Here is a 23,925-nt window from a genome sequence, read left to right on the forward strand (position 1 = left end):
CGGTGGGGTTGGGGCTGCGCTTCTGTGAGGAAAGTACGGAGGAGATATGGCCGCGGAAGATGGAGGGCTTGGGTCTAGGAAAGATTGAGATCCGGAAGAGAAGACCTGATGGTTTGGTCATTTATCTTGTCGAACTCACTGTGGAGGACGAAATTATCTACGGGCCTGAAGGGCGCGCGCCCTGTCGGTGATCAAAGGCTCAAACATCGGAGAGGGGTGAGTTGGTTAACGCACTGCCAAGATCTGCCTTGATATGGGGACTTGACGCCTGTCATTATAGGCTCTCCGCCTGAGGAAGTCCCTAGAATGACCGGTTCTCCAGGCCGATGGTTGGCCAGTCACCCCTAAGTAAGTTTGAGACAGCACTTTCCAAGACTCTCCCTTCAATGCGAATTTTCACACTTGCTTACACTCTCATATTCACAGTCAGATATGTACTCGCTCCTATTTCGTACTTATGCTTACACTTGCAGCCGTAACCGCACCTATCACTCCTCACACATCTCCCTCGTGGCTCTACTGCACCCTGAGTGCATTGAATTGTTCCCTATAGCTTGAGCGTCTAGATGCTGCTTTGAATGCGGTGGGCTAGGCGTCTATGTTTTTGTCGTGTATAAGTTGAGCGAGGTCACTAAGATGCAAAATGCTTTCGATCAACTTGAAAGCGAGGTTGCTCTCTGCGCTCGGATCACCAAGCCAGACGCATACGTTCTTTGCTTGAGAATATATGCGGCCCATGAAAGGTGTTTGAAAGCACTTTTTCCTTCTTATCCTCTTGGTCAATGCAGATAGCGTCAACCTAAAGTGGTCGAACGCTATTCTCACGACGCAAGTTTCTCAGGGCAGATCCTAGGTTCTGTGTCAATCGAGTATTGTTTGTTGGGACCGAGAAGGTCCAAATTTCAAGCAAACACGATTGTAGGAGGACGCTCCTCGCTGCGACCTAAGAACTTGTCAAGCTTGCAGAAAAGACAGTATGAAACCTCGGGGTACACCATGAGAGCGGAGCGGTCACGGATTCTTAGGAGACGATATCAACCCGTGACTCAACAAGTAAGGCCAGAAGACCGCACCAGGGCTGTAAGTGCAATATCCGTTGACTTAAAGACAGCCCCGTTTTCGTGGCCGGTATTTAGCAGGCTTATTTGAGAGCATACGTCGAAGATAATGCGAGACCTTGCAAAATCCGCCTTGCCCATACCCGACATATGCTGTTTACCAGGTGGAGAAACAGGTTGACCGCTGTGATGATGGCCTTTTGTTTTTGAAACGGCCCAGAGCGCCCCAGGTAGGGTCGTATGGCATCAATAGTGGTTGCCTTCTCTGATCGATCGTGACCAGCATCTATTCTGGATGTCTTGTTCAGTTGCGACCACGGTTCGAATGGCTCTGATTTAACCACAGATTCACAGATCCTAGTTGAATCTCCACTCTGAGTACTTTTTCCCGATCGCGAATGGTGATGTGAAGAGCTAGAAGCAAGCTATGTTTGCAACCTCTGTGTACTTGTTGCACAGGTCTACCTGTAGGTGGGTTAAGAGGCACGAAACGACCTTGGAATGGTCTGGCCCGCTTTCTACTTAGGAAGAAAGCGTTCTCCAACTTTCACTCAGCTGGAAACGTAATGCAGAACCAGAGTACGTGTCGTTATCTAGCATATACTTTTCGAAAGAGACATCGAACGTCCCTGGGATTGTTACTTACCATGGCAGGTTTGGGAACCACTTAGAAACATGTTAACAGCACACCAGAGTGGTAAGTACAAAATAAGCAGAACTGTTACTGAGAACGCATCTAGTCACATGGTGTTGGGTGGCCTGCGGTCGGCCAACAAATTCAATTAAACAATTTGCTCGAACGCTTCCACTTTCCTGACTCTCTTTTCAAGCCAGACTGGGGCACAGGTCGGCGTACGTTGATGTTGAAGTATAGGAGTTGACTTCAAGCATCTTAGATAGACCTCTCTGTTGCATCTGCTCAGCGGCAACCAGAGCATTCTTGGGCATCTCAAATGTTCGTAGACAGGCAGATACGAAAGCCGATCAAGGAGACAGCATAGAGCAAAGAATCAAGGTTCGTGTGAGACAGAATTGATGTCTCTGTTTCTCCCGGGCGATGACTGCTAAACCCACCATCGCTATGCTAAAGAAAGCTCAAAACCAGATCTAGAAGCATGGGATCAGCATCCATCATGTCCGTCGGGTCCGTTATCGCACGAGACCTCCTCGCAGACCTCCAAACGTGGCATACAACTCCCCTTGAAATTTCCAAAAACGCTCCCCTATGCATTGTGTACCGTTGCACGGTTTGTACGGCTTAGCAGTATTGCTTGATGAAATCAGATGCTCATGTTACTCGTTGTGGCTGCCCGATCAGAAATTCGCTGCAGTGTTGACGCGTCCTGGGTTATGATATTGATCGAGGGTTGACTTGAACGGATTTGGGGCACTACCGCTGCTGGAGGTTTCCTGGAACGTCTTGTTGGGGTCGTACATGTCATCATCAGTCTCTTGCTTCTTCCTGCCCCAGATTCGCCATGCTACCACTGCCAGTGCTCCAACGAGTATGGCACCTCCAATACCAACAACAACACCAATTATGATATTCCTCTGCGATGGTGTGACGCCAGAGCCGCCAGAGCCGCCATCGCCACCGTTCAAGGTGGGAGAATCGGTTGATGTGGGCTCACCTGACGGAGAGGCACTACTTGTTATGACCCGTGAGATAGTACTGCTGCCGCTGACAGTGACTATAGTTGTTGTGATGAGAGCTGGAGAATCAGTATCACCGGAAGGCGCCGCAGTGGTTGTGATCAGAGCAGTTTGGCTTTGCACTGCGGTGGGAGACTCGGCGGTCGCGATCGGAGCATCGCTGATTTGTGTCGCAGTAGGAGTACTCGAGATTTCTACTTCTGTGGTGGGTGCTGGAATTGACGATGCTGGCGCTGCGGGAGACGATGGTGACCGAGTGGTAGTGACAATTGCTGTTGAGGATGGTGATGGTGGTGCGGATGTAGATACTAACTCTGACTCCGAACCGGATTGGGATTGGGATTGAGATTGAGATTGGAATCGGGATTGGGAAGATTGGGATTGTACAGCGGAGCTGGAGGGTGCGGCTGAGGCTGAACCACCAGTTCCAGCCACAGTACTCTGGACTTGACGTCTGTGTAGATGGAAATGTGCGTCTGCATCGGCAGCAATAACGGCAGAGACGACAAACAGCATGAACAGCAAGAGCGATGGTATCCTCGATGCAGTGTGCATTTTGCTGGTAGTGATGGCGAATAGGAGTTGCTGAAGTATAGCAAAAGGATGATGTTTGGTAGAAGAAACCACAAAGAGTTATGGAGCTCGATTTGCAGCCAGAAAGAGTGTGTAATGTTTGCAAGTCTAACGAGTGTAAGGAAAAAACGATACTGATCAGCAATGACACCGACCAGAACAAGTGAATGACCAGAACAAGTGAATGAGATGGAAGTGGTATGAAAAGGGCAAAAAATGCTGACTGACCAGTGATCAGAGTGTAACCACAGTGTGACCCACCGGGAGGCCCTTGTACTACGTACGCTAAAATACTGCCACTTTTAGACTCGAGTCTTTGTGTGGCTCGAGCTTTGTTGGCCATTGTTAGCGCGCGGGTGGACCCCTGGGACAATCATTACTACGTGACTAGCTAGTTTTAGTAGTTCTAGTTAAGCTCCCTCGCTCATTGCTGCGCGCTGCCACATATCATGTCTCACCTTGGTTCACAAGAACTTCAGTTTACCACATAATATCCCCGCAACCTGCCTGGGTGGATAGCTAATATTGCTGTTGCTATCTAGCCGTCCTACTCCTCGACCTCCTTGTTGCTTGCTTTACTCGAGAACTGCTTTGTTTGCTGGAGAGGGTTGGAACCAGGGATTGTACGTCCCGGAGAATCCCCGACCCCTTTTTCCCGCGTTTCATGCAAGGCGAGCAGAACGCGTCAACCAACACTAGAAAATGAATCATCCACGAAAGTCTACGGGCATGTTGCGTACATAGTAAGCTTGAGCACGGCGATACACCTCGCTGTTCAGATTAGGACAGGTCTTGTGGCAGCTGGATATTGCAAATCCCTCCACTCACAGATTGCATGCATATACGGAGTATTGATTTCGCAGACCCCTGAGGGAAAGTGAGTTTTAGCGCAGTTGAATTGCTACTGTACAGGTGCAGGTCTATACCGATCACTGTTCATGATCTCATTATCTAATCATACCTTGATCCTGAGGGCTCATCGAAACATTTGCATCCGAGTCCTCACTTCCGGAACCGCAGGTGCAGGATGCTGCCGGTCTGTTGCATAGAAATTTGCAGACACACCAAGTTCTACGCCTAAGTTGCCCCAATAATCCTCACTCTGCCCTTCTCGCATACTGCACATCGACAGCCAGTCGCACACTGAACCCCGCTCCAGAGTGCCATCTTACGGGTGATCCCGTCAACGTTGTAGAGTTGTGGCTGACATCGTTTGCAGCGACATTGACTAACATGTCGAGGAGAAGAACGCGAAAAAGAATGCGACTGAGCAAGAGCAGCACTGTGACTGGAACTAACGGGAGAATAGTACTGTTGTGAGGAACAAGGAGAGGACGATCTTAACGAGACGGCAGGGGACGATTCCTGTAATGACGAAGAGGGAGAGGGACGTTGCAGATATTCCCACTCGGAGATGGTATTGGGTTTTGGGAGCGAATTAGAAAGGTTCAGTCGATTTAGCACGGAGGAAAGAGAAGGCCGCCGTTGACGTGAAGCAGATACAGATGGACGTTTTGCTTCTGGCCTTCTGGAACCGACGTTAGGGTTCTGCGAAGATGGAGACGATCGTTGTGGCAGTGATGAAGGGATACGTTGGGACTTAGAGGGTGGTCGCAATTCTTCCCACTCGGAACCAGAGCTCTGATCTTGCGGAGAGGACGATGCAGGTATACATCCTAGGCCCACCGAGCGTGGAGGACAATCTGTCGTCGGCTGGCTGCGAGGAACAGATGAGTTTGGCTGTGGCCGCTGCTGTCGCTGCTCTCGCTTTCGAGGCCAGCATGGAGCCTGATCTTTCAATCCGCTCAGTAATGCTGGCTTATCGCTCATTGGCAGAACGAAGAAATGATAGTAGTATGAAGTAGCTTGTCTATTGCTATACTAAGCAGATGCCCTTATTACGAAGGGATTTCTCTCTGGATGAAAGTCTGATGCAGAGGATGATTAACATCATATAAGACATTGAATGGAACGGGCTTCAACACTATGCATAGAAAATGGTAGGTCCATTAGAATTACAGTCACGCCGCACCACTGTTTGAAGATACTGATGAGTCTTGATGAAGGAAATGTTTCGACAATAAGTCGTGGCACGTTCCCAGGAAGACATGGGAAAAGGACCTCGCTCCCGGAACCTAAATATGGTGGAAACAATTATGTATCAGCTACGAAACATAAACCCAAACTGCTTTCCAAGTGCTTTTGGAATCCCCACATATATAACACTACGTGCATATTTCCAAACTAAGGCCGTGCACTCCTTGGTTGATTTCATGTGAGACTGCCATGTAAGTTGTTCGAACAATATTGTGAGGATAAGCAAGTTGAATCAACCTTGTCACTCGCCCAATGGGGATCGACGCAAGTTTGGTATGACAGGTCAGATGGATGGATGGAATACAAGCGCCGTTTCGAGATTCTGTTACTCGATTGCTCACGGACTATCGCCTGTTGCGCCGGGCTAGATTTGACAGGTATCCGCTCGTAACGCACTAGGGGTGTTTGGACAATGAAGGGCTCGCTATGCTGCTCGTAGCCAGGTTGGACAGCAGTCTCTATGACCCAAAGGAATCCTGATCACTTGCTCAGGAAAATAGAATGCACTGTGCCACATGTGGTAGTCAGGAAAGAAAACGTTCAATGCCATGTCTGGTCCACGCATTCCATTACCGACATCAACAGCTGGCCTTTGCCGTGTTCTAAAGGTAGATGCCTGAAGCGGCAGCACGCCGCTGAATCATGTGAACAGGATGGAGTCATGGTATGATAAGACAAGCTTCGTATACGCAGCAAGAGAAGTACTGGCATGGTATGCATCGTAAAGGTAGAGTCTGTCGGTATCGCAATTGTTTTCTTGATGGTAGAGGGCAGTTCGCGAACCACACCCATCAGATTCACTACCAAAATAAATCCCCACGAGGGTATTTTTCCAAGCATACAATGCCTAGAAATGCTGTGTATCATATACATGATTAGTAATAGTCCGAGGCGAATTGGAGAGCAGCAATCCACAACTATGGTCAGAATTTGTGGATGAAGCAACTAAGGTAGACGCAATCGTTGTAGCATTGGCTGTTCGTGTCGTATTGAAACTCATGTAGAGTTGGTTAGACTGGTTTAGTAGCTCTGGACTTTCGAGTTATTGGATCCAATAGTTAACGTCGGATCGCGTCTTGGAGGACATGAGCATATTGCCCAGCACTAGAGAATGCTTCCCTGCACATCTTGGTGACACAAGATGCTGCACATTTTCAAGGATAACAACAAAGAGAGGACCGAGATGAGGATCTAATCGCACAAGGAGACAGCACCACTGAGTGATAGAATTCGTTGCCCTCTGTGGCGAGTATTTACCCGGAAGGGTGATGAATATTGGCTAGATTGTGTATGAGTCAGCGGCCGGATTGGGAGCCGATCTCTGCATCCCAGTCCCAATCAAGCGGCTAGGGGCTTGGCGTTCCAGCAGTTCTCAACTCCACGCTATCTCCCTAGCTCTGGAAATTCAACAGCCTACGGCATACGATTGAATGCTGAATGCTGTGCCTATCGCATATACGTCTGGACCACGCCCAGGATACATTCCTCATTTCTCTCCAACTTCACAACTCCCAACTGTTGGCCAACTCTAACGTGTGACGTGGAGAGAAGTTCCCACCTTCGCCTCTTGCTGCGGCAGCACCGCTCAGCTGGTTGTTGACCAGCCTCCTTTAATCTCCTTTCAACTTTCTACGCTCGTTTGACCTTCGACGACTGGCGAAACACCCCTCCAACTACTCACCGAGGACCTATACGTCTCGCGCTCTGAATCCTACCAACCCTGATCCTGCATTCTTACTATTCGAGATGTTGCTGCCAAAGGGCGGCGTCACATGGAAGTCCGCAAGAGCTAGATTACCGCCATGGAGGGCGTTGATAGTATATCTTACCAAAGTCAGGTTTCTTGCGGCAGTTGCATTGACAGGGTTGATAATATTATTATGGAGAGGCATCAGCGAATCAACAAAAGATTTATCTAAGTTCGTGCCTCTATCAAGTACAGAATTTCTCCCACGCAAGCGCATGAAACTGACCAACGCATCGTACTTGCAGTTATTATTGCTTCGGACCTTCGAAAGCGCCCACGGAAATGAGCGTAAACGACATGATCGCTTGGCATCAACACCTTCAAACCCCAGTACTCTTTAATCACCACGAACCTTACGCAGTTAATTCAAGTACGATCTCGCACATCGACCTGAATAACATCAAATCTACGCCACGAGCCATCAGCAATCAAGAACGTGTCCTTATCCTGACCCCACTCCGAAATGCTGCACCATACCTTACCAAACACTTTGACCTTCTCTCCGACCTGACATACCCACATGACCTTATAGATCTAGCTTTCCTCGTTAGCGATTCCACGGACGACACTCTAGCCGTACTTGCATCAGAGTTGGACAGAATACAGAAGCGTGAGGACAAGATCCGCTTTCGCAGTGCAACGATAGTGGAGAAGGACTTTGGCGTAGGCGTAGAGATGGAAGTGGAAGAGAAACATGCCTACAAGGCCCAAGGCCCAAGGAGGAAAGCCATGGCTAGGGCGCGCAACTATCTACTCTACGCCGCGCTCAAGCCCGAGCACTCGTGGGTCTATTGGCGCGATGTCGATATCGTTGACAGCCCGAAAAAGATTCTGGAGGACTTTATGGCACATGACAGGGATATTCTTGTTCCAAGTACATCACCCTACTTATTGGGACGGCTGCCCGCTGACAAAACATGGCAGATATCTGGTTTCACCGATATGACAATGGTCAGGACATCGAAGGGAGGTTTGACTACAACTCCTGGATCGAATCACCGCAGGGTTTGAAATTGGCCGCAAGTCAGGACAAGGATACCATTATTGTTGAAGGTTACAAGGAATTCAAGACAGGCCGCAAACATCTTGCCAAGATGGGCGACTGGAGGTTCAATAAGGACGAAGAGGTCGAGTTGGATGGTATTGGCGGAGTGAATATTCTCGTCAAGGCTGATGTGCATAGATCTGGTATGTGGTATCAAGGGCGCGGAACAGAAGGTCGCTTTGCTAATTACAGCATACAGGTATTAATTTCCCTTGCTACGCATTTGAGAACCAAGCGGAAACGGAAGGCTTTGCGAAAATGGCCAAAAGAGCTGGGTATCAGGTCTACGGGTTACCAAACTATGTGGTATGGCATATTGACACAAAGGAGAAGCCTGGGAACGCATAACCAGGGAATAATGGTTCCTTTCGAGACACAAGACGACAAATGCTCCTGAGACTTATGTGTCGGGTTCAAACCGGCAGGCGTGAAGCAAGTCTAACACCCTCGCAAGTGCTGCAGCAGGTGCTCTTGATATGCCTAGCAAGTCTTGGACATTGGCCCGTTCAAGATGCTGTCGTCAACTTTTGTATCTGCATATCACGAACTTGGCGTTTATGGGCATGCAGGGTGGTTCCTTGAGCTATTGTTCAGGGCCTTGCACTCCTAAAGTGTGTATTTGCATGATGGGCCGCGTTTAGGCACGGGACAGTCCAGTATCGAGATCCCGAATACCGGCATATTATCGAATAATCACAATTCTCACCATTGATTGCTTTGCCATAGTCTGCTGACATGCACCAGTTGTTGTTTTCCAAGTGGGACAAGCTAAGAGATGGATAGTGATTGAATCACGAGCTATCAGTACCTAAGCCATGCCGGAGGCATAGAAAGCTCACCCGCTCCTACTAACCGAGTCTTTGGCTCCTCTCATGCCTGTCTCATATTCTTACCCGCTTACTGATGCGCTATTGGAGACCTCTCAAGGAGGTCAACACACAGAAACCATGCTCAGGAGATGATGCATTTATCCCACCATCCTCAGACGTGGACAGACCATTGCAAACCAGAAGATTTCGACCCGCTCTTGATGCTTCAGGTACAGCATGGAAGGGCTTTCGGGAGGCCATTCTCTTTTGTTTCTGGTACTACATTCCGTTGCCACCTCTCCTATACCTTTTGTTCATGGATGATACTCACACCAAGGAATCTCAGATCTCAAAACTACTTCCTCCGCACAACATCCTTAACATCGTCCTTTCTCGAAGCACGTGGAGCAGCTCTTCCTCTTTGTCCTCGTACATCCCTCCATAGGGGACTCGAGGTATGTGGATGATACGTTTAACTGTCTAGGGATGTATAGCGATGCGGAACATCATCAATATACTCCGTACACCGTCTTGATACTGCTCAGATTTCTAGCTCAGACTCCTACCTATCAGCACCCATCACCACACCTGCACCACAAGATGGGACTGTTATTCGTCTCAATAGCTTTGCAAGAACCGTCACTGACCACTCAGACCAGCGGCATGGCATCACGATCTCATTCACGCTTCCACCATTCTCCTCCATTATTGCAAGATACTACTGTCCGTCCCGACGAGGACAACAACTACATGCCAACAAAAACCATTGCTCGCGTCGTCGCTCTCGACTCCGTGGGATCTGGGTCCGTGTTCTGGTGACCTTATTATCAACGTCGGTAGTACCACTGTTGGAAGCCTTACCATTCGGAGCTAAATACCGCCAGCAACAACTCTGGGAGCTATAGTACTGAGACTGGACCGCTACACTCATGCCGGAACTCACAGCACGAACCCACACTACCACACGAATGCAAGCGGGTTCTCCATCCCCATCTACGAGGAACGAAGTTTGTCTGCAACGCCTAATGCCGAGTCAACTCTCGCAGTCTCGTTCTTGGATCACCGCCCCCAAGCAACCTCGACTTTTTCCGCTCCTCGTTCACTGAGCATTGAACCGAGGACTTTCACTTCGTCCCAGCTGAGAATGTTTAAACAGGCGCGTTCAACATGCCCACGAAGATGTCGGCAGTGATACCACCAAAACTTTTGCACACCTTTTCATGCCCACAAGCCTGAGGTTGAAGGTGAGGGTAGTGACGGGGACGAAGGCGAAATTTGCAATTCTCGTGCACCAAAAGCAATGCCGACAATGCAATTCTCATCCTTGGATACAGAAACATTAGCCATGTTTGGCTCTGATCCGTCCACTTTCTCGAGCACCAACAACCTCAGCTCAGCCTCCACCCCTGCATTCGGGCCCGGATCTCCACGTCACTCAATTATCCCGCTTTGGTATTATCGTCCATCGTTTGCCTGGTTTGGTGGACTCGGTTATGAATGCTGGTGCTGGTAGTGGGAAAAAGTATCGTAGATATAAGAATGAGAGATTGGGGGAAAGTAGCTGGGTATGTAAGCGGCAAGCTTTCTGTAGCAAAGAAAGGGATTGAGCTTTCGGTGGTGTTGGGATGGGGAGTAAGAAGAGGATTGGAGAAGAGAGTGGTTAGGGAAGGTGGAACGACACAGGACGAAGCACGGCGGAGAGAATGGTAACCAAAATCTCGGCCGGAATTTCGGATCCCAAAAAGGTGATGGAGCGGTTTTCGATTATTGGGGGTTTTCATCGAAAGCAGTTTGGCAACCCCCTCCCAGCACGACTTGTGGCTTGGACTTGCTGACATCCATCGTCTATCGTAAGCTGGAAAAGGGAAGACCGAACTCGTTTGCCTAAGTGGGATTCCTGGAAACAGAGGAAATGTCGTTGGTCTTACGCAACCCCCGATCTTCGAACGTCCCTCCATTGTTTCTCCCTCATCTCGACAAATCGCCGACATCAGGTGAACGCCTTCGGGTGGAGGATGAATGCTCGATGATCAGCTGCGTATTCAGATCGCGCTCCATTTACAGCGAATGCGACGTGTCATTTGGCACCCCAATTGCTTTTGGCTCGCAGTTCCCGCTTCTTATCCCGCAGGAAGATTGCCACTTCCAACCGCTGCCGCTCTCTGTGAACAAAGCCGGTTTCAGTCGCGATAAGTTTGGAACTGTCTATTAGCCCTCGTTGTTCCCTTTTTTGAGAGTTGAGACATCCATGTCTCGACGCAGACTTCCTGGAGATTCGAAGGCTGGTTTTGACGACATGTCTCGGATACGTACTGTCGTGCCCCCACAGAACGATCTGGACATCGCGTTCGGGGTACAGGATCACCAAGCTGGTTCGGACGGAACGAGTGCATCGTGACATGGCTAATGACAAGACAGTATATGTTGTGTTCATTCTGTTGTGGCCTCAACGATCATGATTCTGTCAGCGTACCGCTTCAAGTCCTCGCGTGCTTGGACTACGTGGCTCAAAAGGTCGAACCACCCATTCCTAGCCAGATCGTAAGACGGAAGTCGGAGGATGTCTCGGATCTTGACAAAGGCTCTTGTCTTCGACTACCTTCTTTCTGTCTCGGATGGATACAATAGACATCTTCGCTCAGGCTGAGAAGCGTTCTAAAGAGCTCTACTCCACTTCTTCGTCGACTCAGTTGGAAAGCTCATTGTCCTGTTTCGCTCCCCTGTTTGCTGTCCATCCACAAAGGACGGGCACACTCTGGACACCTTTTCGACAAGGATCGAAGCGGACTTTGGCAAATCCAGGGGCTTCCATTTGCGTAGATGAATGAGGAACTTTGCCTTTGTCGGTGTCCAACTATGAGAGCGGTTGTTCCAGCTTGAGACACGGGTTTATACCGTCGCAAGGGGTCAGATCTGATGAATGTAAGTATATAAGCCCTCTGAATGAAGGAGAGAGAGAGAGCTTCTAATCTGCATCCACTTCCAACCAATACCTCATTACCAAAACAGCTCAACCCACTCTAGCGCCTGATCAATCATTTCCACAAAGTCCCGCTCACTCAACTGCATCTCCTTAAACATGCCCCAATCTACCAAGTCCGACCCTCAGCCAGCCTCCCCTTCTCCAGCTTCAGGAAATCCGCAACACCAGAACCACAACCACAGACAAAACACAACGCCAACACGGACCCTGCCCGATTCTCCGACCACACTTCGCGCCGTTGCAATTGAGGAGGCATACCATCGCAGCCAGGACTCGCTCATCGGCATCAAGGAATTCTCTAGGCTAAGAGAATCCTAGCAAAGACATGGGAGACGTGAGGCAGGAGATGGATAGAGAGGCCAAAGGAAATTGTTGAAGAGGATGGAAGGAAGACATGGAGAGGGGCCTCTGGGCACGTGTTTTTGTGAAAGATCTTTAGCTATGTTTTGGGACGGTAGCTGGAAATCTTGAATTGTTTTGCCACTGTTGAAAAGATTCTATTTTGGTTCTCAGTACCCGCGATGTTTGCATAATAATGTCCAATGAGTTTGCGTAGTCAATGATAGAGCTGTACAGGTAGATGTCGCCCATTCGTGGTAGAGAAATCTTTCATTTTGAAGCGTGTCACGACCATGCCTCTGGTTCAGAAACTTTCAACAGGCTTAGAAGAAATGTGCTCACTGAGCCCTTTCTACGCTTCAATGCCCAACAAAGTGTGTTTCCTTAACACCATGGGGGCATCTCTTGCAGTAGTCTGCTCGCAACCTTCTCAAATGGAGATGGCTAACGACTGTTGAGCTTCCCAGACGTTATGATCCTGAGATCAAGCTTTGCTTCCTGCTGAGTCGATGCAAAACCACTGGAGCGAGACCGGCCTCTTTCCTCTTTTAGATTTGTCTCATCAGGCTCTGGTGCGAGCCCAAATCCAAAGTCTCAAGCGAATGCGGGTGAAGGGTGGTAAACACCAATACATACACCGTCGGCCAAAGAGCGCTAGGCAAGGAGCAAAGCCGCAAATTGAAAAGTAAGCGATGGAGGCCAGTCGGCTAAAATGTGGACTTCTTGGTGAAGCGATATCATTTGCTGACGACTCATCAAGACGTGAAGGAAGAAATAACTGCCTGGGCCAGGTCCACACTGGATTCTCTTTACCTCCTATGGCATGAAATCGTGTAAGGTACTTCGAAAGTCTTCAAACGACAAAGCGGGCGTTATTGCTGACACTGACGTCGGAAAAAATTTGGATGCCGGCACTATCTTTCGCCGTGCAATGCTCTTTGTAAGCCTTGTGTGTCTCGGTGCTGCTTTCATGCTGGATGCAGTCTCCGGATATCTTCATGCTAGGCCACAATGCGCCGGGTAAGTAGATTCCCAGTTGTCAAGAATCCACGTTCTCCCATTGGCCCTCTCCATTCAATAGATAGCTGGCCTAGCGCGGTTCTCCCGTCACGTTTCATGTCACTTCTCAAAGTATCTAAACCATCAGTGACCTCCCCCTGCTGCTCGACCAAATATGCTACCTGGAGCACATCTCTAGGACTCAGCATAGATTTGAAAGAGGACTCTATTAGAAGATCTCCATCACAATTCATAGACGTGGACTTGAAAGGAGCTCTGACGTCCAAGCTGGTCTGCTCGAGCGTAATTGCCATATCCGCCACATTCTCGAGTTGTGCTTCCAACGCAAATCTCAATAATTTTGATTTTCCATACGGCCCAAGAGTTTTGTCCTCGATCTCATGCGAGGAAAGCTCTGTGGCTTTAGTCCGCACGCTCAAGCATGGCTGAGCAACAAATTGATAGAGCTTTCTGAAGGTCCGGCTTCGGCCGCCAGTAGCAGCTGAACCAATCTCCGCCGCCAAAGTATTTTCCATGTACGTTATATTGACAGCGAGAACGTGATTTCCTTCTTCTTTGAGGTCGAACCGGACAATCTTCTGGATCGAGCTCCCCGGCGTAAAGGCTTTTTCTTCATCTTGCTGTGTTAAAGTTTCGAGTTCTAATGGGATGGTCTGAGAAGGGGTCTGCATTTCGGCCGAGATTCCGATCGAGATTACCATTCTGGAGGTTTCACCCGGCATTAATTCATTATTGGCGCAGAGTGAACAAGCAAACATTTCACCAACATAAGTCGACCCGAAGGATGGCGGAAGTGTTAGCTGTTATGGTCAACTTCACAGCAAGACTGTATCGCACATCTTACCAGTGGGCTCAGGGCAAAAACGTGATCTATGTGTTCTGAAGGATAGGCAAGTGACGCAGTACATCTAGGATCTTCAAGCGGCAAAGGGTGTTGTTCTGCCAGCGAAGGTCTTGATAGACTGGATTTCGTCAGACCAATGGATTTGTATTACCGTATGCCCATACCGGAGAACTGCATGTCAGTTAGCGCACATGATGCGAGCCCCACGGTCCTTTGCATACCTTTCAGTGAGACCACGTGTGGCTCTTTGGGCATCTCCCCCGATGAGCGAGCCCTTGAGCGAGCCATGACCAGGAATATCTTCGACAAGTTAGGGCAGACACGAATAATGGCTCTGGAATGCCGTAGCAGTTTACAGTTATATGGGTTGGAGATTCTTGCAAAAGGGTTTGATGATGGTTTTACAAGTGGAGGCACACCACGTAATGTGGTTAAAAGCTTGAAGGATGGGCGAGAGTTGAGTTACTACTAATCAAGTTCAAGAGTCTCAACATCCGTGGTCTACATTCGAGATGTCACTGTTCAAAGTCTCCATAGTTATAAGTCTTGTTCTACGATGGCTTCTGACTGTCGAAAACCGAATTGCTGGTCAGGATAAACTTCGGCGTTAATGACGGCATTGTAGCCAAAGCAAGAACAGTGAAGGACACCTGACTGAGGTTGAAGAGGTCTCTAAGACAGCCAATATTTGAGCGCCTTCATATCTTACCGCGCAGCACTTAATCTTCAGAGATTTGTGTCTTCAAGTTTGCCAATGTTGAACTGCGCCGAAAGGAAGATGCCAAGAGATACCATGTGAGCCGAATGCTTGGCGTCAGATAACTCTATTTTGGCTTCCCCAATCTCCTTCCATCTGGCCAGGGGAAACAATCCGCCACCCAATTTTGCGTTCTTAATGATTCAATTTTTGCTGGTCACGTTGGGGCGCTTGACAGCTATAGCAGCAAGACGTTAATATCGCTGATGTTCCGGTAGGAAAGGATGGAGTCAAATGAGCCTTCACGCACAAGAATGGCTACTCGATCAAGAAAAGTCCAGCCAGCACTCAAAGAAGGGGTGGAAGAATTTCGTGCCAAGGCTAGTGTTTCCAAAACATCTTTGTCTCACAATGCAGAAGCTCCTCCATCTAGGAAAAGGAAGCTGCAAGATGTGGCAGTAGCGAAGAAGCCTTGTTCTGCCGGAAAGGAAGAAAAGCCAAACAGCTATAGAGAGCAACTCTGTATACCTTCGCCGACCAAGAAGTCACAGAGGTCGAAATCACCCCAAGGATCGTACGAAAAGCGGATGAAGCGTTATCGAAAGCAAGCGCCGCATTCGTATCTGCAGAAACTTCAGAGAGCACAGACTCAAAGGTCCGCTTGTCACACGTTCTGAGGACTGCACTACTGCTGACCGTTAGGAAGAATGATCGTCCTGAAACGTACCCGCGCTGGTACGGAGGCCTTTCCCAGTGAGGATATCGACCTCGTTGGCTCTACTGGAAATATATACACCGTAAGCAACTCTTTTTTTTTGATACATTTTGTGGCCTCTTGCACTTGAGAGCTGTAACCTCCAATTTGGCTCAAAGAACATTTTGCCCCCATACCAATACAGTGCTCTGGCATGTGATATGCCATATCTGCAGATTGAATGCCGAGAACCCAAATTTCGGCCAAATTCTTATTGAATGCAATAATATGTTGGTCCGTTCCAGTCTAACTGCTTCCTAAATTGCAGGTTACGATCGGCCAAATCCCTTCATGCACCTGTCCTGATCATCAGAAAGGAAATGAGTGCAAGCACAAAGTGTACGTCTTACATAACGTGCTGAAAGCACCCGAGCATCTTCAGTATCAGCTCGCTTTCTTGTCCTCGGAGCTAAGGGACATATTTGCGTCAGCGCCAGCTATACCAACAGATATTTCCAGTGCCGATGACTGTGGTGGCAAGCGGAAGCCAGTTGAGGGTGAATGTCCGATCTGTTATATGGACTTCGATGAAGCGCACAATGAGCTGGTGTGGTGTAAAGCAGCATGCGGCAACAACATGCATAAATCATGTTTCGACCAATGGGCTGCAAGTCAGCGTGAGGTTGGAGTGAAGTGTGTCTACTGTCGTACGCCATGGCATGTTGACCCTGGAGATCTTAATGAAGTCAAGAAAGCGGGGTCAATCGGCGCTGATGGTTATGTCAATGTTGGCGAGCAATTTGGCATGTCGCAAGCGAGGGATTATTCGACGTATCATCCGTTCTGGGTCAGGCGGCATCTTGGGACAGCATGGTGAGCATCCAGCGACGTGACCCGCTTCAAACTCAAGTGGCGTGGGCAACCCACACAGTCGACCGGGTAAATTAGTATGTTGATCGTCACAATCGGACGCCGGGGCCATGGGCCTGGGTTCGAGCTTGCAGGGTGGGCAGATGCCATTATTGCTGTGCCGCATTTTTGGTCGAAGGTTACAATGGAGCAGCCAAGGTAAAATGGAGTGATGCTACTAGTAGCGAAACAACGATCATGTCGGTGCCGTAGGTGCCGCAATCGTGCACAAGGTTGTGGTGACAGGTCACCGACCATTGAACTCTGTTCTCTCCAAAGATCCTCATCCACCGTCGGAACCTTCTGCATAAATGTAATGCGGCTGTGAGCCATCAATTCAAATCATCCTCAAAATGTAGATTATTCCAGGCACATTCTTTGGGTGGGTGGTATTAGTGTGTCCTAGCGCGCCGTAGAGAATGTTTGACGATTGGGACTATGACCTGATTAGGGATGCGAATCCCCCTAAGGCTCTACCGTGGTGAGGTTTGCTAACAACGAGATGGTGGAGAGGCTTCTCCGGGTGGCCAAAGCTTAAAGAGTACTACGTAGAAGTGCCGGACAGAATTTCAGATCAACCATCGGCTTAGTTGCGGCGAGCCTATGAGAAAGTTCGATCCAGGAACAGCAAGATCAGGGTGAAATCACCACGAGTCACCGTTCTATTCCACACCAAGACTTCTCCAAGGAACCACACCAACATGATAATGTCATGATCCTATGGTTTCGGCTTCGGATCAACTATTGAACAACAGGCTCGGAAGAGGCACGTTATCAGACCGGCAAAACAGATCAGATCTGCCATGATATGACACACTACCAGCTTAATTCCCTGGCACAGATTGCTAAATCCATGGATAGATTCAGCTCGAGACCTAGCTCAACACACCATGGGAAGCCTGATCCTCTACCCTAAGATGCTGAACTCTCCCGGGGTAGGGCGCCTGGAAATTCAAAGAGCATGTCGATGTGAGGATGTCACTCAGAGTAGCCCCGATAAAATACTAAGAGTTATCTGGGTCTTTTGTCCGGGTGTCGAGTGCTAATGAAATTAAATTGATAGGTCAATTCGTTGGTTCCTCCGAGGAGGCATTCAACACAAGTATTCCGTACACAGTACGTAAATTATGCATAGGTTAGCAGAAGCGACCTACAAAATTTCGTCCACCTGAGAGCGCATGCGCCAAATTATGCGCAGTGGAAACGCGATATGGCGCCGATAAAGCCCGTGAGCCGACCTGAGACGCTGCAACAGCGGTTGGTGATTGCGAGATACGCCTAGTCTTGGGGGCGAGTTGGGCCTCTCCCTTTTCAAATCACAAGCGACACCGCCATCACCAGTAATAATCGAAAAGCTGATACTCGCTGCTATCCTAACTCTGTATCAGCAGGGTCATGTTGTGGAAAACCCCATATGAGGCGGCAAGTGTCATTGTCAAATATGTTTCCATACTCGAATGCCATCAGCTAGACTCCAGTACCGCTGACCATTGTGAGAAATAGAGGATACAGACGCCAGAAAATGAACACGCTGGCTTGCATGGAATGGATGCAGCTGAATAAGGCAATCCGGCATAGACCATCGCCTTTCCTGTGTGCCTTGTCAGAGTTGTCACAACAGTCCACCAATGGAATACGGATTTGCAAGGATGATATGTGTGCGCGATAAACGAGATCAGCCGAGTCGAGCGGTTAGTTAAGCACCTTCCGCGAATGGCAGGGATGATTTCAAGACGAAACCGCTGAGCAAGACTCTAGCGCTGGGAGGCATACGTAGGAAGTGACCTGACCACCTGCAGGCCACCCACCTGGCGCCCATAACTACCAGAAGGTTCGTCGAGCATGTCAGAATAACTATCTGGCGGTCTCAAATCAAGTACACTGTTCTGCAGGTGTTGGTCCCTATCCTTTATGATCACACCCAGCTGCTTTACCGCGGTGAAGAAGCGCAGTTAGACGAGGTTCTGGCCCCCAAAGCTGTGCAGCCTTTTTGCCACACGCTGCTCCTTTTTCTCTCACATCCTGACTGCTCCGTACTGCGTAGTAAGCCTCTGCACGGGCGGTGGTCCATTCCCTGCACGTTTGATACACTTCCCGCCAGCGGCTCACCCCTAGTCAGAACCCAGCATGCTGGTCTGCCCACCGCCATAGCCGTTGCTCCAACCTAACTCCCACTGAGGCCTTGCCCGGAGTAGCAGACTGGCATCCGGCAAGAAAGGTTTCGCCTGGGCGTCTTCAGCGTGCTATTGGAGGGAGTGGACCTAGGGCACCCATCTGTCTTGACTAGCGCTTTCTGGTTGAAGGTTAGAAGTCCACCGTGTTAGCTTAGACTGCGTCTAGCGGTCCACCAACTGACGCTGCTCAGTCCACTGGAATGTCATTTGTTCGACCGTCGGGCTTGATAGTTCCCCCTCCATCGTCCTGCAAGACACCTTTTTCAATAACTCACCCTTTCCAGTACTCCTGCATGCAACTCTCCTCCATCATCCAATAGCGCTCGAGGCCTCAGCTGCGACCACTCCTGTGGCCTGCTCATCCACCTGGCACATTTCTTGGCAACCATCAAGCACAACCGCTCCCCGCGCCATTTTCCTGACGCCGGCGGCAACTGCATTTCTTCGCTTCTCTCGTCCCCCCAAACGCACAGCTTTTCTACAGCTAGCGGGTGCAAATCACTCCCTCTGGGATGATCTTTGGATTCTCTTAGCCACTCTCCTTTCATATCTAACAGCCTGTCCGCCTCGAGAAACGAAAAAGAACTTACTGAGGGGTGGCCACTGCGCCTCGAGGCCGAAACGCGCCAATCGTTCCCGTGACGTTTCAGCGAGGTCGTACGCTTCAAGCGCTCGCTGTCCGCCCCCATGATCGCAAAGGCATTGCTCGCTTCGGGTTTGAGTATTTGACTAAGCGCAGATCAGTCCCTCCAAACTCAACGAGAGTACCTTTGTAACGTCTAAATTTGGATCGTTCTTAAAAGTGACGACCACTGGGCCGTGCACTCACTTCCTCACGTATGTGAAGGACGGACCGCCTCCTTACGCACCCACTCCCCGACTGTCATTATCGCCGGCCTTCTTTTGCGACCTCCTTGTCTATCTAGGAAACCATCATTCTGCCACTTGGGGCCCACGGACACCTTCCGTTATTCATGAGGCTTGCATTTCTGCTTTCGAGATAGTCATTCAAGACTGTCTATCACAGACCGAGGACTTTCTGCCACTTGAAGGGTCCGAGCTCATCTCTGGGCAAAGCTCTATGTCAGCTGTGTCCACAACCACAATGATGGCTGGCCCTCCACCCTCCGAGAAAGATACGACATCAGACCACAGCGCCTCTGGTTTCACCGCTGTCAATGGCAGAGAGCCTCTGCCCAACGGCACTAACGGTAGAGCTGAGACCGTTGGTAAAGCTCGCAATGAACCCCTAGACCGCCGAGAACAGCAGGCCACGAGCCACACAACCGGTAGGCAACACTCTCCACGACCCAGCCAAGATAGTTCCCGCAAGGAGATGCCGAACGGAAACCAGCCATACTCGTCGCCTCATGAGATGGACACCCCTGCAACGAGTCCGGGAAAGCGAAAACGGTCTTTGACCGACGATGGACGTGACTCGTCAGGAAGTTCTCACTACGATCTGAGTCCACCAAGGAGAGTGAGTGGATCACCCGCCGGCGTCGTGGATCCCAGGATCCAAAGGGCTCCCGAACCAGAACGCAGCCATGCGTCCTACGTCAATGGTTCGAACGGCATCGAGCCTCACAACGCACGAGACCACAACATCGCCTGGCCCACTGATAGGCAGGCACCGCCTAGCTACCAAACCAATGGTCATCATGTGGACAGCTCTGATGCTCAGCTTGCAGAGGCCCTTCAGCGCGAAACGCAGGCGCAGAATTCGCACAGGACGTGGGGTATTGGTGGCCGACCAGACGATGAGCACACCGATCAGTATGGGGCATATGCTACTGATAGAGCATCGCAGGGTGCTGTCCAGGCGACCTCCAAGAGAAAGCGCGTGTTCAGCAACAGGACCAAGACTGGGTGCATGACATGCCGGAAGAGGAAGAAGAAGTGCGATGAGGGACACCCATACTGTGAGTATACATCCACACATGAACGCTTTCTATGTTATTGAATCTGACTTTCTAGGCCACAATTGCATGCGTGGTGGTTTCACTTGCGAGGGCTACAACACACGCACCACATGGCAGAAGCAGTCAAATGCCAAGGGACCGGTGCCGCTACAATCCAAAGATGGCTACGAAGGCTCGGATCACACATACTCTGCCAACAGCCATTCTCCCCGCGCGAAACGAGAATCGGCTCCGTACGAGGGCGGCCATCAGATGCGGCCAATCGTCGTGGAAGAGGGTGATCAACAAACGCAATATGTGACCAGTCCCACGTCAGCTGGGCCTAGGAATCGAAGCTCCTATTCCCAGCCTTGGGTACGCGGCACATCATACCTGCCTGAGCAGGCACGCCAAGATCTGCCGCCATTCTCCGAGATCGCTCGCGAGCCTGGGAAGCCAGCATACAGCGTTCCGCCACTGCGAGATTACCCACGTGCGCACGGCACATCCCAACAACCATCCGCCACATGGCCTGCTCATCCTGCTGACTATCGTCAAGGCTACCCATCTGGTCAAGTCGACCCTCGCAGCCTGCAAGGTGTAGCGCGAGAAGGTCTCAGCATGGAAGAAACCCAAAAGACAATGATGAAAGGCGACGAGCTTCAAAAGGAGAAAATGCTGAATGGTCAGCTGTTCAAATACAACGATCCTCTCCTCGTCGAGGATCGCAAACGGTGCAAGATTGCTCTCAAGCAATTCCACGACGCCGACAACCCCACCATGGGCGTTGCAGAAACGGAACGGGCTCGTAAACTTCGCGAAGTCTTCGCGCCTACCCGCAACCCATTGACCAATATGCCATACGCCTTCAAGTGGGACCCCATGGGTGCCATCGGCCCCGGCAGCGTCGTCGAGACACCGTTCAGATGCCAGTACGGATACAACATCCGCATCGGCGAAGACGTCTACATTGGAGAGAACTGCACCATCATCGATTCATGCACCGTCTCAATCGGTGCCAAGACGTGGATTGGGCAGAATGTGCAGATCTTGACCTCGATGGCTCACACCAGCATGAACATGCGTGCTGGCAGTGGAGCCAACTGGCAAGGGAAAGCGGTGACTATAGCCGAGGATGTGCACATCGGGGCTGGTGCAATCATCTATCCAGGAGTCACCATCCACCGAGGTGCCCAGGTAGAGCCGGGTGCGGTGGTGAAGAAGGATGTCGAAATGTATGCTCAAGGGGCCACCCTGGACTTCATGTTGTAAAAGATCATCTTTTCTATAAATATTTCTGGGGGCAAAGTCCCGTTCAGTAAAAGGCTACGCAGCGGCGGCCAGGTCATTCTTAGCGTACTATCAACTGTGGTTTTCTAATACACAACATTCCACATCCTCAGGCTTTAAAACGGGAGTTTAGATTGAAATGGCTCATCACATCGTTGTGCGACAAGTGATGAGCAGTATTGCTTTCAAGTAGAAACCAAGCATCCTGAAGTTGACCTCATTAGTAAGGGGTGCCACGACTTTTCCCAGGAGCTCCCATGGCATAGCAGTGCCGGGTTACCTTCGCCAAGCCATACATGAAAACATTGCCTGCAATTTGTTGCATCCACCTTGGATATCTCACGTGTCTCTAGGACTCGTCTAAATTCGTGCTTGCAAAAAAGTCATAGTCTACACGTGCACTTCGCCTGTGTCTAGCGGCTGTATGCGACCACCGGTCGATTTACGGTGAATGCTTTGTCTTGCACAGCGTTCATGCAATTGGTCCTGAGGAGCGCTGATAAACTAGACACATACAACTACAGGAATGACTTTAAAATGTCTCATCTGGTATTATTCTCAACCCAACACGATGTAGGAGACTGACAGGATGACAAGACCAGAAAATGGCGATGCTGGTTTGTCCGGTCCTTTTCATGCGACTCGTAGGAATCCTTGCTTCCTCCCCATGCTGAATCAAGCTCTCTTCGATGGATTCCCCTTTCAATCTGACGAAGGATCAGCAGCTATGAAGCATGAACTGTGAAACAACAATGCCAACGCTGAGTGAGGTCTCTCCCCCAACGCCTGAAATTCTGTTACGCTTTCTATCACGATCTGCTATTTAACGGATGGATACTGTATCAAACACCGACCGATGACTGGCCTCGATGGGCTGCTCCGAGGACACGGACGACAAGAATGCGGCCTAGAAGCCACGAATCATGAATTAAACAATGGCAAATTCTACCATGAATCTTCAAGGCATGAATCAAGCACAACGCTCTCTTGGCTACTAAATCAAGTAAACCATCATAAAGCACAACACGAAGACTTTGGCCGATTCTCTATGATTACAACTCTTTCGACATATTTACCAACCTCAACTCCCCTTCCCTCTTTCTGTCAATGTCGGGCTTCATTCTAGTGCGAAATCTTGCACATAGGCAATTCATACCGAGATTAGGTTGAGGCTAACTACTTTGTACGAGTGACAACAGGGAACCTGAGGGCGTTGATTTACCAATCTACCCAAAGCAATCATTAATCATGGCAGGGTGATGGTTTTATTCCGTGGAAAATGCATTGCCAACATGCCATGAATGGCGCGCGTAGTAGGGTCAAATGCTGTGCTCGCTTGGCCCCTGAAACCCGAGTCGTCGGTACCCGGCCAGCTGCATCTAAATGAAAGCAGAATGTGTGATGCTGGAGTACATGAATGGGGATCAGCGAGAGGTTGGTGTTCAGGGGGGCATGCATTTAAATCAAGTCATTCGATGGAAAGAGTCTTGAGGCGAAGTCGTGGCGGGAAAGAAATAGGCGGCTCGGAAACCTCGGCTCGCTAGTTAACTAGGATTTCAGAATGATTGGTTAAGCCAGCTTACTAGTACAGTATTGCCCTAGACCCTAAGTTAGACCCTGCATCTATCAGCCTCCTTCGGCCTCCGAGAAGTCACACATCCTCAAAAACGTGCATCTTGCATCACTCGCGGATCTCTCACGTGAACGGATAGCCTAACCGGCTGATCTCACATCTTGCGTAAACAATGTTTCTGTATTTGTCTGTTTGGCCGCTACAGGGGCGGAGTCATGACTCAAGAAGGTTCGCAAGCGCCCAACTGTTAGTGGATCTACCTCGGGGATTTTTTGGGTAGTTCCATGTAAGTGGGATGGTTACTTGGATACCACCTTAGCCTGTGTTCGGGATGATGGGGGTGAGGAAGAAGAGAAAGGTGAGAGGATGGGTGATATGACATCGTTCGCTGGTCTGCTTGATCGTCATACCATATTGTGGACGGGTGGACTGCGGAGGAGTGATCTCTGTATAAAAAAGGTCTTAGACGCCTGCTCTAAGACAACTCCAAGACAACTCCTCGCACGGCGGACTGTGAGC

At 49.8% G+C, this 23,925-nt stretch overlaps 5 protein-coding genes across 5 annotated transcripts; 3 read left to right on the forward strand and 2 right to left on the reverse strand.

Moving 5' to 3' along the window:
- Positions 1–2,372: 2,372 nt before the first annotated feature.
- EPUS_04587 (uncharacterized protein) lies at positions 2,373–3,266 on the reverse strand (the record flags this gene model as incomplete). The annotated part of the gene is made up of 1 exon (XM_007788863.1): positions 2,373–3,266. One exon carries the CDS (start codon positions 3,264–3,266, stop codon positions 2,373–2,375), a length of 894 nt encoding a protein of 297 aa, XP_007787053.1.
- A 4,144-nt stretch (positions 3,267–7,410) lies between these two features.
- EPUS_04588 (uncharacterized protein) lies at positions 7,411–8,521 on the forward strand (the record flags this gene model as incomplete). Its single annotated transcript, XM_007788864.1, has 3 exons — positions 7,411–8,002; positions 8,053–8,316; positions 8,373–8,521. The coding sequence occupies 3 exons, from the start codon at positions 7,411–7,413 to the stop codon at positions 8,519–8,521; spliced, it is 1,005 nt and encodes a 334-aa protein (XP_007787054.1).
- Positions 8,522–13,305: 4,784 nt separating this feature from the next.
- EPUS_04589 (uncharacterized protein) lies at positions 13,306–14,456 on the reverse strand (the record flags this gene model as incomplete). The annotated part of the gene is made up of 4 exons (XM_007788865.1): positions 13,306–14,124; positions 14,169–14,286; positions 14,333–14,339; positions 14,390–14,456. 4 exons carry the CDS (start codon positions 14,454–14,456, stop codon positions 13,306–13,308), a joined length of 1,011 nt encoding a protein of 336 aa, XP_007787055.1.
- A 723-nt stretch (positions 14,457–15,179) lies between these two features.
- On the forward strand, positions 15,180–17,994 carry EPUS_04590 (uncharacterized protein; the record flags this gene model as incomplete). The annotated part of the gene is made up of 5 exons (XM_007788866.1): positions 15,180–15,520; positions 15,572–15,662; positions 15,888–16,432; positions 17,532–17,584; positions 17,972–17,994. 5 exons carry the CDS (start codon positions 15,180–15,182, stop codon positions 17,992–17,994), a joined length of 1,053 nt encoding a protein of 350 aa, XP_007787056.1.
- Positions 17,995–19,747: 1,753 nt separating this feature from the next.
- EPUS_04591 (uncharacterized protein) lies at positions 19,748–21,815 on the forward strand (the record flags this gene model as incomplete). Its single annotated transcript, XM_007788867.1, has 2 exons — positions 19,748–20,564; positions 20,620–21,815. 2 exons carry the CDS (start codon positions 19,748–19,750, stop codon positions 21,813–21,815), a joined length of 2,013 nt encoding a protein of 670 aa, XP_007787057.1.
- Positions 21,816–23,925: the final 2,110 nt, after the last annotated feature.

Source organism: Endocarpon pusillum, assembly GCF_000464535.1.
Source record: "Endocarpon pusillum Z07020 unplaced genomic scaffold C723729, whole genome shotgun sequence".
In the NCBI taxonomy this organism is placed as follows: domain Eukaryota; kingdom Fungi; phylum Ascomycota; class Eurotiomycetes; order Verrucariales; family Verrucariaceae; genus Endocarpon; species Endocarpon pusillum.